At 37.3% G+C, this 13,738-nt stretch overlaps 1 protein-coding gene across 1 annotated transcript in view; it reads right to left on the bottom strand.

The window, feature by feature from the left end:
* Window positions 1-12,375, bottom strand: part of CD247 (CD247 molecule) — a 45,533-nt gene extending 33,158 nt beyond the window's left edge. Inside the window, exon 1 of the mRNA XM_087722096.1 lies at window positions 11,893-12,375. Coding sequence (XP_087578222.1) covers window positions 11,893-12,151 — 259 coding nt within the window. The 5' untranslated portion in view covers window positions 12,152-12,375. The remainder of the gene's footprint in view (window positions 1-11,892) is intronic.
* Window positions 12,376-13,738: the final 1,363 nt, after the last annotated feature.

The raw sequence follows: 13,738 nt of genomic DNA, 5'->3' as shown, positions 1-13,738 counted from the left end.
TGATGTTGGCATCTACCTCCTTATGGGAATTGAAGCAAAAGGATAAATGCAGAACAGTTAAAGAGGTAATACAGCTCCAGGATGAGACGGGTGTAGGTAATAATTACAAATGTTAACTCATCTAAATAAAACCTTCACTTAACAGAGCTCCCTAGTTTATTGAGCAGAATTCCCATTATTTTTGCTGTTTTCAAAAGATTTCCAGCAGACACTTCTGTCAATGGATAGTCTCTACCTCACCTCAATTCTAACATAATCATTAAATGAAACTAAGAAAACAACCTCCTAAGTGGACAAAGCTGGTATGAAATAATAAACAGGCTAATCCTAGATTAACTAGGTAAGTGTGGGTGGCTTCAGTTGAAATGACAATACAGTTTGTCATCCATTTTCTATAATAGAGTTTATTATAGAAACAAATATTTTCCACTGACTCTTGAGGAAAGTAGCCAGAGACACCTATACAGAAGTCTCAGTAAACAAAGAATGAAGTAAAGGAAGGAGGGGGGAAATTGACCTTTTTATTGTAAAAACAGCATATGACCTGGGTAATTTTTTCTCACTGCTTAGTGTGCATATTGCAAATGACTACACAAATGTGAACTGCACCAACAAATAGATGACATGTGGAAACCAATTATAAGAAATATACAAGATTGTGAATTTCTATTTCCAGTACCTACCTAAGAATAAGCCCCAATGTTTACTTATTTATGAGTAGTTACAGTAAGTATTGCTCATAAGTAAGCATAAAAAGAGATAAGGCAGCTTTAAAAAGCTACTGTGCTTGTACTCCTGAGACAGTGGTGGGATACAACCGGAATGCCCCAGTATTAGTGTACTGGTGCCTTCTGAGAGCATCAGGCACCGTTCCGGTACGGTGCTCTGGAGGAACCCTCCCCGCCCATCCTTACCAGTATTTGAGCCGACCGGGGCTTCCGCACATGTGCATTGAGGGTATGGCGCCTGTTCGATGCTCCTCCGAGCAGCTGGAGCATCACGGGTGGTAAGTACGCATGCGTGCGTGCATGTGGTAGACGCCCGGCCCTGTTGCACCATACTGGTTGCACCGGGATCCGGAACCCACCACTGTCCTGTGAGTTCCAAATGACTTTTTCTACATCATTTTCAAAACATGCAGAGTTTTGATGTATTTCCTTGTATATATTTTACTATTATTTTATTTACAGTTTTTCAATTTTTATTGCTTAAATAACTCTGGAATCTGCTTGGGAAAATATTGCATGAATTAAAAAAAAACACCACTTATAGACACTGGTACATGAATGATTATGTAATCATATATTTTTCTTCTGTGGGAATGCCAAATTTGTTCCAGAGGCTACTCGAACCCCCAAACACAGATTTCAGGGGCAAAATTCCGCTGCATTTATAATGAAATTTAACAGCAAATATTGGAACCATGGTCTAGTTCATGGTTTCATTTCACTATACATTTGCCAACTTTTTGCCATTATATATAATTTTAGCAAAATTATGTATGCTAAGAAGAGTTTCTATAAATGTCTCTTTCGTGCAATTCTGATTAAATGCTTGATGAAAGCAGGGAACAGCTAGCCAGACATTTATTATTCATTTCTCTCACAATCCTTATAGTGTGAGAAAATACTACAATTATTGCAACATATATTTTCATGGTTTCTTACTGTAATAAATCAGGCCCTTAAAATATTAGACTTGTAACCTTTCCAAGGAACTCCACTAGTTAAATTCAAATTGGCCTTGCAGGAATATTTCTCTCCTATAAGAGATGCTTTAGACCAGGCTACATGCGATCTTAGACAGTTAGTAATGCTGCCCCCACAAGATTGTAATATAAATACTGTGTTTCTCCGAAAATAAGACAGGGTCCTATTTTCTTTTTACACACAAAATATGGCTTGGCCTTATTATGAGGGGAGGGTTTATTGTTTTGGGGTTGCAGGGCAGCTGCTCTCTTGCAAGGGGCTCCCAAAGAGCCGGGCACAGCCGAATGGCTGAATGGCTGTGTTGCACTGTCGCAGCAGTGCAACACAACAGCCATGAAGCGACCACGCTCACTAGCAGCCACCTGGCAAACCCCCTTCCCAGCCAGGCACAGTGCCATTCACTGACCTAGGGGTATCGCCAAGCCACGGGAGCACCTGTTCGCCACCACCCGGCTCCCATGGCTTGGCACCTTCAAAATGCCAGTGAATGGCACTCTGCACAGCTGGAGAGGGGGGTTGCATGAGTGGCTGTTCTGCTCCCGCTCATGCACCTCCCAGCCTCATGATGCCCTGGCCCAGCTCTCCCTGCAGAGCCATGGCACCTCTGTTGCCGCCACTGCTGCCACTGCCATCCCAGCATGGCTTTTTCGGTGACTTCCAAACTGAGTCTTCTGGCAGTGGCCCTCTGGGCATATGTTCTATTGTTGTACGCTCTGCCAATAGCCAGTCCACAACCATAGAGCATACGCCCAGAGCGACCACTGCCGGAAGACTCAATTTGGAAGCTGCCAAAAAAGCCATGCTGGGATGGCGGCGGCGGTAGCAGAGGTGCCCTGGTTCTTTGTGAGCCCGCTCACAAGAGACCAGCCACCCAGCAACCCCCCTCTTCAGCTGGGAACAGTGCTGCTCACCAACCTAGCAGTATCCCAAAGGCGGCAAGCAACACAATCACCTTTGCCACCCCCCGGTTCCTGTGGCTTGGCACCTTCGGGATACTGCTAAGTTGGTGAGCGGCGCTCTGCCTGATCGGAGGTGGGGGGGGTTGTCCAGGGGGCTTATTTGTGGGGGAGGGCTTATATTTTTGCCCACCAGAAAAATGTGGCATGGCCTTATTATCAGGATATGTCGTATTTTGGGGGAAACACGGTAGTTTTTTAAAAGGAATTTGTTATTCATACTCATCAACTATATTATATATTTTACATGCAGTCCAAGACAATTTCTCTTCACTCAATGCAGCCCAGGCAAGCCAAAGATTGGACACCCATGCTTTACAGCCTTATACTAAAGTGTTTTGCAAACAAAAAAAATAAAGTATATTCATATATTTATTACATTTGCCTTTCAGCTTTTATAATCTCTTGCATGAAATTTTATTACTTTAAATCAGAACTGTCAAACTGTCAAAGTGGAAGAAGTCGTGATACGTCACGTGATGACGCCATGCAACACAGGTTTGACACCCTGTTTTAGATAATATCTAAAGGTAAAATGCACATTTCTCTGTCAAGTTTCTACATCATTTGTTATTGGTCAATAACAATATGACTGAAAATTCTCTATTCATTAACAGATTCATTAAATATTCTTTTCTCAATATATTTTATTTTCAAAGGATTTGAATCAAATAGTGATTAGATGTAGGTAAATTAGCTTCATTTGAAAAGAAAGCAAAAATAAATTGAAATTAATATTTAGCAGTTTTTCTCTAAAATGCCTAGTATAATGAACATTACAAGAAATGTTACATATAGCTTTCATCATCATGTTTAATCGCTTGTACTACATAGATCTGATGAAGGGATCTCGTCTATCAAAACTGTGGTTTTGCTATACGTGAAAAATATCAAGCAATTTAGAAATTTATCATCTTTAAAGAACTATTAATGCAACCCATGAATGTATAAATAGCCCCAATTCCTCAGTTATAAAGGTAGCATGTTTTACCCTAGTGCTGAAAAGCCTAGAGCCCTCAAAATGGGGAAGGTGGTTGGGAATTATAGTTCAATAGCAAAATTAAAACTAGAGGTTACTGCCACCTCTGTTTCAGTTGACCGGAGTATAATTATGTTATTAGTCACTGGTTTTAAAAATAGGAAAAACAAAGCCCAGATTTAATTTTCATTTATTACAAATAGTTGCCATAACTCCATTCTTGCCCATTTTAACTTTCTGATTAATAAAGAGAATCTAGACGGTTCATAGATCACACTAAACCATGATGTTATATAACATGGTAAACCTAAATTGAATCATGTATCCAGGTAGTTACGACCACAATTTCTGTTGTTATGACCACAATTACGAACACAATTTCTGTTGTTAAGTGAGACATTTGTTAAGTGAGTTTGGGCACACTATATGACCTTTCGTGCCATAGTTGTTAAGTGAATCACTGCAGTTGATAATTAGTAACCGGGTTGTGAAGTGAATCTGGCTTCTCCTTTGCTTGTTGGAAGGTTGCAAAAGGGGATCACGTGATCCCAGGAAACTGCAGCCATCATACATTGGAACCAGTTGCCAAGCATCTGAATTTTGATTATGTAATCATGGGGATGCTGCAAAGGTCGTAACTATGAAAAATGATCATGTCACTTTTTTCAGTGCCGTTGTAACTTTGAACAGTCAGTAATGAACAGTTGTAAGTCAAGGACTACCTGTACAATATATGAACTACCGTATTTTTCAGAGTATAAGACATACCCTTTTCCCTCAAAAAAGAGGCTGAAAATCTGGGTGCGTCTTATATACTGAATACAGCATTTTTGCCTCCTGAAACCCCACCCCTTCACCAAAATGGCCATGCATAGCTTGCCCTCCCCCCTGCCCCCAGGAGTACTCTATAAGCTTCCTAATGCTCTTTTTTTGACAAAAAACAGTCCCATTTTTGCGAAAACGGGACTTTTTTGCTTGTTTTTTGTTCCCCTACCTCTCCAGGAACACTCTACAAGCCTCGTAAGGACTATTCATGCCCTTTTAAAATAACGGGCCCATTTTAACGAAAAATGAGCCGTTTTGGAGAGGTTCGCAGAGTGCACACACTTTTTTTTTTTTTTGCTTCTTCAAAACCTTGGTGCGTCTTATACTCTGATGCATCTTATACTCCAAAAAATACAGTATTCCTGTCAGTCTAGCCTCCCATGTCTCTTAAGAAAAATGTCTAAAAAGAATTAGAGAAATTCCAGAGAAATTTATATGAAATATAACCCAAGAAACTGAATTTAGGTTGTGTTAAATACAGCTAGTCCTCAACTTATAACCACAATTGAGCCCAAAATTTCAGTTGCAAATAGATGCCATAGCTCCATTATTGCCCATTTTAACCCTCAGAACAATAAAGAGAATCTAGATCAGTGATGGCTGAGTGCCAAAAAGGGTGTGTGCTCGCTCGTCTGGGGTACAACCCAGAAGAGGAGCTGTCCAGGGGGCATGCGCATACCAGAAAATGCACTTCTGGTTTCTGGTGGGAGCATACGCGCTGGCCATCTAGACTTCCGGTTAGTGGCCGGCATGCATGCTCATGCTGGAAAATGGAAGACCAGCTCTTCTAGTTTCCGGCACCGCCACACACACAAAAACCAGCTTATCATCATGCGCGCATGCACGTCAGAAATCCAGAAGAGGAATGGGCAATGCCGAGCATGCCAGGCAACATGGCTCCGCATGCCACTTCTGGCACACGTGCCAAAGGTTCACCATCATGGATCCAGATGGTTCATATATCACACTAAATCATAATGTTATACAACATGGTAAACCTAAATTGAAAAATCTATCCAGGTAGTCACAATTTCCGTTGTTAAGTGAGACATTTGTTAAGTGAGTTTTGCCCCATTTTATGACTTTTCTTGCCACAGTTGTTAAGTGAATCACTGCTGCTAAATCAGTAACATGATTGTTAAGTGAATCCGGTTTTCTCATTGACTTTGTCAGGTTACAATGACCCTGGGGCATTGCAACCATCATCAATGTGAGTCAGTTATCAAGCATTCAAATGTAAATCATGTGACCATGGAGTTGCTGCAACAGTCATCAGTGTGGGAAAATGGTCATGGCACTTTTTTCAGTGCTGTTGTAGCTTCGAACAGTCCCTCAGTGAACTGTTGTAAGTCAAGGACAACCTGTAAATATAACTGATTTCCGCAAAACCAAGTTTATAAAATTTGCTAAAATAAGTTTACCTAAAATAAGAATGATAGTTTTCATTGATTTCCTAACAAGATTAAAAGTAATGTTTCTTTCAATTTTCATAATCCAGCAACAATATTAATTTTAGCTATTGACTTTTTAATTTGTAAAATAGTTGTCCAATAAATTATTGTTAAAAATGGGGATTCATTTCTTATTGTCTGTTGCTTTATTCCTATCTCTTGTTAAATCTGGTTGCTTATTTTGATTGCCTACTGCTAAAGAAAAACAAAAACTATATTTTTTTACATTTTGGATGAATTGATATGGATTGCATTTCTATTATTTGTTTATGACTGTTTTGTAATTATATTATGATTTTTTTTAAATGCTGTACAAAACTGACCTCCTGTCAATAAGGTCTGTTAGAAATAATTGATTTTTTTTTATTATGACCTTTGGCCAATCAATAAAAACTGTAATGATATACAATAGTTTTTAAAAGAAAATAGTAAGTGAGCAGCAAACAGGTAACACTTATTTAGCAACTATATTTGGGGCTTAGACCTACATAGCAAAGCAGTCACTGAGTGAAAATTCACAGGGCTGTGACTCTGGTTACAATTTTACTTCAGTTTTTTTGCTTTATGACATCAGAAGGATTGATCTCAAAACAGCCTAGTGAGCCCAAATTGTGGCAAAGCTTTCTGGAACTCAACTCACGAAGAAGCTGGAAAAAAGGGGAAATCTTATAGGTCTTTTTCCACATTCCCACAGTCTTTGGAATGCTCACCCTGCACTGGGTTAACTAGCAAGAAAAGAAATGATGTTTGTAGTTACCTTCTTTGGAGAGGAAGGGATTACAAGAGAGTAAGCAGGCACAGAATAAAGAACACATATCAAAAAGAATGTGCTAACCCTAGGACACCGATGACTATGAGCCACCAGCTGCTTAAAAGGCAAAAGAAAATCTTGAGTGTGAATCTTATTAGGGTCTTGTCAATTTCAGGCAGCAGCTAATCTACTGCTGTAATTAAGATCAGACAGCTGAACTTGTTAATTTGCAGTTAGCACTTTTTAGGAATGCATTACACAGTGGAGAATAGCTACTCAGAAAGAGCTTGCTGGTTTAGGCAATCTTTCTGTGTGAGGAGACAAAAATGGGTCAAGACAATGCATACTAACTGACACATAATTACAAAGGTAATAAATAGAGGTATTGGTCGTAAAGTTACTTTTTCATCACCACTATGATTGCAAATGGTCTCTGTGGCATTAAAAGAGACTATCTGTAGTAAGATAACATGCCATAAGAATTTTACAGTATCCGTGTGCATTATCTATTTACCTTTTAAAACTGGAATGCTTTTACAATCATTACAGATAAACTCTACTGAAAATTGTAAGATTTTCTTAAACACTTCAAGGAGGTGAGGAGTTTCTTATATCAAAATGATTGGAATAAACCAGTAGTATTCTATGGAATGTCACAAAGAAGAATTCTGAATAAAAAATCTTTTATGATAATACTAATACCCAATATAATCGCTAACTTATATTCTAAATTGCAAATCAAAATAATAGGTTTTGAACAAAACATTTAATCAGAATTCTCTGTTTTAAAATGTCAGCAGTCGTAAGATCAGCACAATTATGTACTCATATTTGTGTTACTTAAAAATAATTATTGCTATATTAAAATAATACATATCAATCCCCTTTTAAAGAGACTCATTTCTCCTAACTGATTGCACTTCATTATTGTTTGGTTGTTTCTTCAAACCAAATCCATCCTGTAACATAGAAAGTGTTGGTCAACATGATTCAGCCTAATGTAAAATTCATGGTGCCCTTCCACACAATAAGCTCTGCTTTTCTGGGATGTAAATCACCAATGTACTAACTGGACAAGCATTGAAGAATGCAGAGATAATAATCACACTATGCCAGCTAAGACTTAAAATCCTGCAAGCTGTAATCCAAACACAACTAAAACAGTGGTGGGTTTCAAAAAATTTTGGAACCTCTTCTGTAGGTGTGGCTTGCTTTGCAGGTCCACTGGTGGAACCTCTTCTAACCGGTTCGGTAGATTTGACGAACCAGTTCTACCGAATAGGTGCGAACTGGTAGGAACCCACCTCTGAACTAAAGGGTATTAGGTTGGAGAAGGCTGTACATTCACCAACATTCAAATGCTGTTGCTAAAATTCAAATAAATTCCCATTTCAAAATCAGCAGTAAAATAGACATATGTAAATCCAAACAGTTTCTATTTAGAAACTTGTCAAAAATGGTTTTAAATACAGAAAACTAAAATCAATCTTAATATTATATGGAAAGAGGGTTAGAGAGACATAGGCTTAAAACATTAAAGATATTACTTTCTCTGGTTCATTTTAGCTTTTGAGAAATCTATATACTTAATTCATAATTGTTGAGCATTTAATTTTCCTCTTGACCTGTATTTCCTCATGGAATGTATTCTGTTTTATTAAGTACAAAGAAGATTTTAAATGAGGTAGAAATTTAGGTTATACAATGAATATTCAATGAGAAATAGATTCTATATCTTATAATCCTTAGGATTTAAGACAATTATTTTTAATTGGCTAATTTTGAGGACTGAAACAAAATACAAAGAATGTTTCATTTCTAAATACATATTTGAGCACAGAAGAATGCATAATAGATCACATTGATAATTGAAAATAAATTTAATGAAGCCCATTGTTTTTCCTTTTTTTTTTTTGAGGCACTAACGAATTCAGAAACTATCATGCTTTACTTGTGAGATATTTGTATATAAGAAATGTACACTAAACTGCAATCCCTATGAAGTTTAATAGGGCTTATTTTTGTGTATCTTTTTCCAGCATTCATTTTTAGATCTAAGCGAGAAACACAACTGAAGGATCACTTTTCTCAAAGAAAAATAAAGTTATGAGATTTTTAACAGATACCTAAACTTAATTGATCTTCTTGTGTGGCATGGATCAGTTTTATGAAATTTAAATCTACGGTATCATTTACAAAAGCAGCCACTTTTACATGGTCGTGTGCAAAAGAGGTTATGGTAGCTTACATCTGGAATAAGTATTAGGTAGGAATTGCCTGAATTGTTTAAAATTAATTCAAATAATCAAAACACCTTTCAGTATTTTCTCTACTTTTGTTCTCGAAATAAAAGTTTAAATAGAACACTGGGGGTAACAGGCAATCATATATTGTATATAAAGCAGAACATCTGCAGGTGTGTTAAGAGAGCTACTAAAAGTAGGGCTAGGAGGGCAGTTCAAAATTCCCTCTCTTCCTCTCCTGCAGTCAAATCACACAAAGATCCTGGTAGCAGAGGAGAGCACATAAAAGTGTTAATCCTGATCTGCAGAAATGCCAATACAATGCAGAAAAGAGGAGACTTCCCCAGACAGACATTCAAGCTCAGATACATAACCTTGTATAATAAATTATTAAATTAATCCCAAACCTTTTGAATAGTAATCTCTATCTGTGTATCTGTGAATTTCTTTCTCCCTCTCCCTCCCTCCCTCCCCCCCTCTCTCTCTCACACACACACACCTCATACCTAAAGAATGTCAAATTATTTTGGCATTTCATAAAGCAAAAGAACATAAATGTTACTCATCGTCCTTGTCAATAAAAATGCAATACCATAATCAATAATTTCCTGCTTTTTTATGGTATCCAAAATCAGCTGTTGGAAATGGCCATTTTGTTCTAATAGTACGGCTAATCCTATCAATTATATGTACACCACATACAAGACCATCAAGATTTTATGTTCATTTTGAAAACCCAGTACAGCCAGCCTACGAAAGACAACTATTGTCTTGCTGAAATAAAAGTAATTAGTTATGTATATATCTAATACGCCCAATATTCCACGAAGATTGTTTGTAGATTAATGTAATAAATATGACTTTAAGCTGAAAAATACTTCACATCCTTGCAATTATACGGTATTTTTTTAACTAAGGAACATTATTGTGTTCATACATTATTAGTGAATTACATGGTTACAAGTAGCATACAACACTTATACAAGTAGCTATGTCAACACTGTGTTGTCTACAAAGCTTATTTTTTCTTATGATCAGGAACTACTTCCATAAAAAATATATTTAGCAATTTATTATATATTAAGATCAATTTTAATAAGTGATATATATACTTTTGCTTAATAGTTGGTTATCAATGAGAAAGATACTTTGCAAAGTTGAAAGACACCATCTGAACTAAAGTTTATCACACAACACTATGTTTATATTCTTCTCTCTGCAGCTATATCACTGTAGACTGAAGGTGTATTTCAGCAGAACGCATCTTTGAAGTCAAACATTTTATATTTTCTTTCCAAAAGGTTTGCATATGATATTGCTTTGATGCTTAGAGGGCCAAAGTATTTGAAAAGCTATCTGCTGATTGTGAACAAAGCTGCGTCAGGTAGATGTATCCAAAGCCTATCCTTTAAGGCGCAATAGTTTTCAAGACTTGTCGATATAATTTTAATCAATAATTTTAGTAAGCAGGACTAATAACATTTAATCTTAGAAAACTAGAAATTCAAAAGCTGACTTTTTAATTGCAGAACAACAGTACCCAAATTATTACAATACATTGATAAAAGGCATAATGTATTGTTGGAAATATATTCCATTTCTTCTTGCTATTATATTTTCTTCTTTACTTTTGGATTTATATGAGCCTTGGATTAAGTGGGCATTATGTTGCAATTCAGAAAATCATGAGAGAGAGAGAGAATGTGTATTTGTGTTTTACTTACTGTAAAATGAGCATTTTACCATTTGCAATGATACAATTCAACATGTACACATACAATAGGATTAATCTTTCTTAGAATAGGTAAAAACATATTTGCATGTGATGGGATCCAGAAGGCTCAAAGCTGCATTTTGTTTTCTTTGCTTTCAGGACACACTAATACAGAACATAAGATGTTTGCATGTATCTTCTGTATAATGTTGCTCATGAAAAGAATAAAATTTGACCCCTTTAACTTCTGTTGGTTTTAAATGTTATCCAGCTCTCTTATAAAGAAGATGAATAGTTAAAACTTAATAGTCTGCAAATGAAATTTAAATAAGATTTTCTGACTAATTTTTAAAACAAATTAATACATCTATGATCTTTTATCTAATTTAACAAGTTTCTAAAATTTAGGAATATTTATTCAAAAAAATCCATCATGTGCACTGGGATTATTCAAGATGTGTCCATTGGATTTCAACCACTGAAATGCTAATGTTGCATCACAGAAGTACGTAGTGTTTAAAAATGAGATTTATTTCTTTTTCCAAAGTTATTCTCACTATGTTCAGTACTTATAAGTCTATATAGTACTTAGTCTAAATCTGCAAAATATTATTTGTTCATTCTTTTTATTCATCCCTAATATAAGTATGTTCTATTTTTTGTAAACCTCCAAGTGCTACATTGATTAATACGTTATATGCCTGAGACAACACCATCATAATCAACTGATTTCTAAGAAGTGAGAGGTGCATCTTTTGAGTAACCATAAGGCCATATAAGTCGCAACGTGACATTTCCCTGATCAAATATAAGACATGACATTCCCATTGACGCCTATGGATAGTCTATCCCTCATGAATAACACTACTAGAAAATTCTGCTGGAGCAGTGCACTATTAGTAGGTAGACAGCATTGCCAAAAGATACCCTTTTTAGTCCAACATTGTTTGCAAATAGAAGCAGCTCACATGGCTTCCAGGCCAAAACCAGAGGACATTAAAAAAAAAAATGTAATCCATCTGCCAGCCTAGCTCTTCTCTTCATTAGGTGATAAAGCTTTATGAAAAGCACTGATCCAAGGTGATGGAATTTGAACAAAATGTGTAGCTGATTTTTAACAAGGAGACGTAACTAAAAGTTTACACAGAGATTTCCTTCCTGGTACAAGGAGACTATGACATGCAAGAGAAGCTTGCGCTTTCGTCCATTTCGGGGAAGATAATTTTTTAGAATAGTTTCTTAGAATATGAAAAGCCTGTCTTACCTGCAACTGGGAGCAGAGCCTGAAGGATGGCATTGATAAGTATTCCTTTCAGCTTCATTTCCCCCCAAGGTTGTAAGCCAGTTGGGGATGACGAAGAAGGCTGGAGACCACAATTGAACAGATAGCAGGACAAGGAAAAGACAAGAGAGAAGGCTTTGTTCTTCTGCCTGCCTTCACAGGAAGTACAAAGCCCACTGAGATCTTTCAGAAACCACCTGCTGGCAATAAAGTTGAAACACACACTCTTTTGCTCTACCATCAGAAAATGCAATTAAGGGCTACAAATATGTATATCTGGAATGATCAATGATTGTTAAAGTTTGCAGCAGATTGAACTCCAACAAAATGGTGTTTTATGCAATCTCCAAATTTCAGTGCAAAATGTCTGCCTTAACTTCACCCATGGTAGCTATCCGTCACTTTGATTCCAGCCTATAGCCATAGCCAGACTCCAAGATTTCCTTTGCCACATTTTTTTCCTACAGGATATCCATGTCCTGATTGAAAGTGGCAGTGTGGGCCTGTTCATCCCCCCACCCACCCACCCAATCTTTGGATTCTTGTATGTCAGGAACGATTTTTTCAATTATATGTGTGCCAGCAATATTAATACAGTTACCTAAAGCACTTTGTTGCTGGTGATTGTCTGGCTGCTCTTTTGTTTTCACTTGTTGCCACCTGGATATTGGGGGTGGGGATTGATAATTTACCTATAAAATAGGCTATATTAAATTTTATCATATAAGCTTATTGTTAGCCAAAGGTAAAGGTTCCCCTCGTATATATGTGCTAGTCGTTCCTGACTCTAGGGGGCGATGTTCATCTCTGTTTCAAAGCTGAAGAGCCAGCGCTGTCCAAAGACGTCTCTGTACTCATGTGGACAGCATGACTAAACACAGAAGGCGCACGGAATGCTGTTACCTTCCCACCAAAGGTGGTTCCTATTTTTCTACTTGTATTTTTACAGGCTTTTGAACTGCTAGGTTGGCAGAAGCTGGGACAAGTAATGAGAGCTCACTCCATTATGCAGTGTTAGGGATTTGATCTGCCGACCTTTCTGATTGAGAAGCTCAGTGTCTTAACCACTGAGCCACCATGTCCCTATTGGCTAACAAATTTCATTGATGTCATAGTGAACTTTGGCCACATGCCTACTAACTGGGCCATGAGCATTACAGTAACACTCTTATGGAATAAAGGCGATACATCAGATTGCCGAAACTATTGAAAATGTTGCCTACAAAACACGTAATGAAAATTTTTGAGTGGCTCATCAACCAGCGTTTACATGACATCATAAAAATCAGTACCAATCAACATGGCTTTGTCAAAGCCTCTAGTACTACTGACCCCATCTTGGCAGTTCTCATGCGTATAGAGAAATACTAAGAAAAAAGTGACACCTTTTCATTTGGCTTCCCTCAATCCTGAAACGGCCTTTGACCATGTTCTGCATCAGTTAATTTGGTATGCATTATGTGACCACAGTGCCCAAGTAACTCATAACAGGGGTCCAGATGCTGCATGAAAATACCAGCTGTCACATGAAATGCACTGTCAGTTTTTCTGAAAGCTTTACTGTGAAAGTTGATGTTCATCAAGCTTCAACATTGTTATGGATATTATCTCAACTAAGGAACAATTGCCTTTGCCAATTTGCCCTTCACCTCAACGTCAAAAAGACTGAATAGTTAGAGACCAGTCCAATCACCACCACCATACAAGTCAGCAGTGACAATCTAGTGAAGACCAACTCCTTCCATTACCTAGGATCCCGTCTGCAAAGTGATGGGAGCATCGAGAGTGAACAAAGCATGGTTCTGGTGGAAGGAGATCACTAGTGTGC

Source organism: Thamnophis sirtalis, unplaced genomic scaffold (genome assembly GCF_051295495.1).
Source record: "Thamnophis sirtalis isolate CommonGarterSnake01/CBP01778 unplaced genomic scaffold, rThaSir2_p1.2 scaffold_8, whole genome shotgun sequence".
NCBI lineage: Eukaryota > Metazoa > Chordata > Lepidosauria > Squamata > Natricidae > Thamnophis > Thamnophis sirtalis.
Note: the sequence above shows the minus strand (reverse complement) of the source record. Positions and strands in the feature narration are given on the sequence as shown.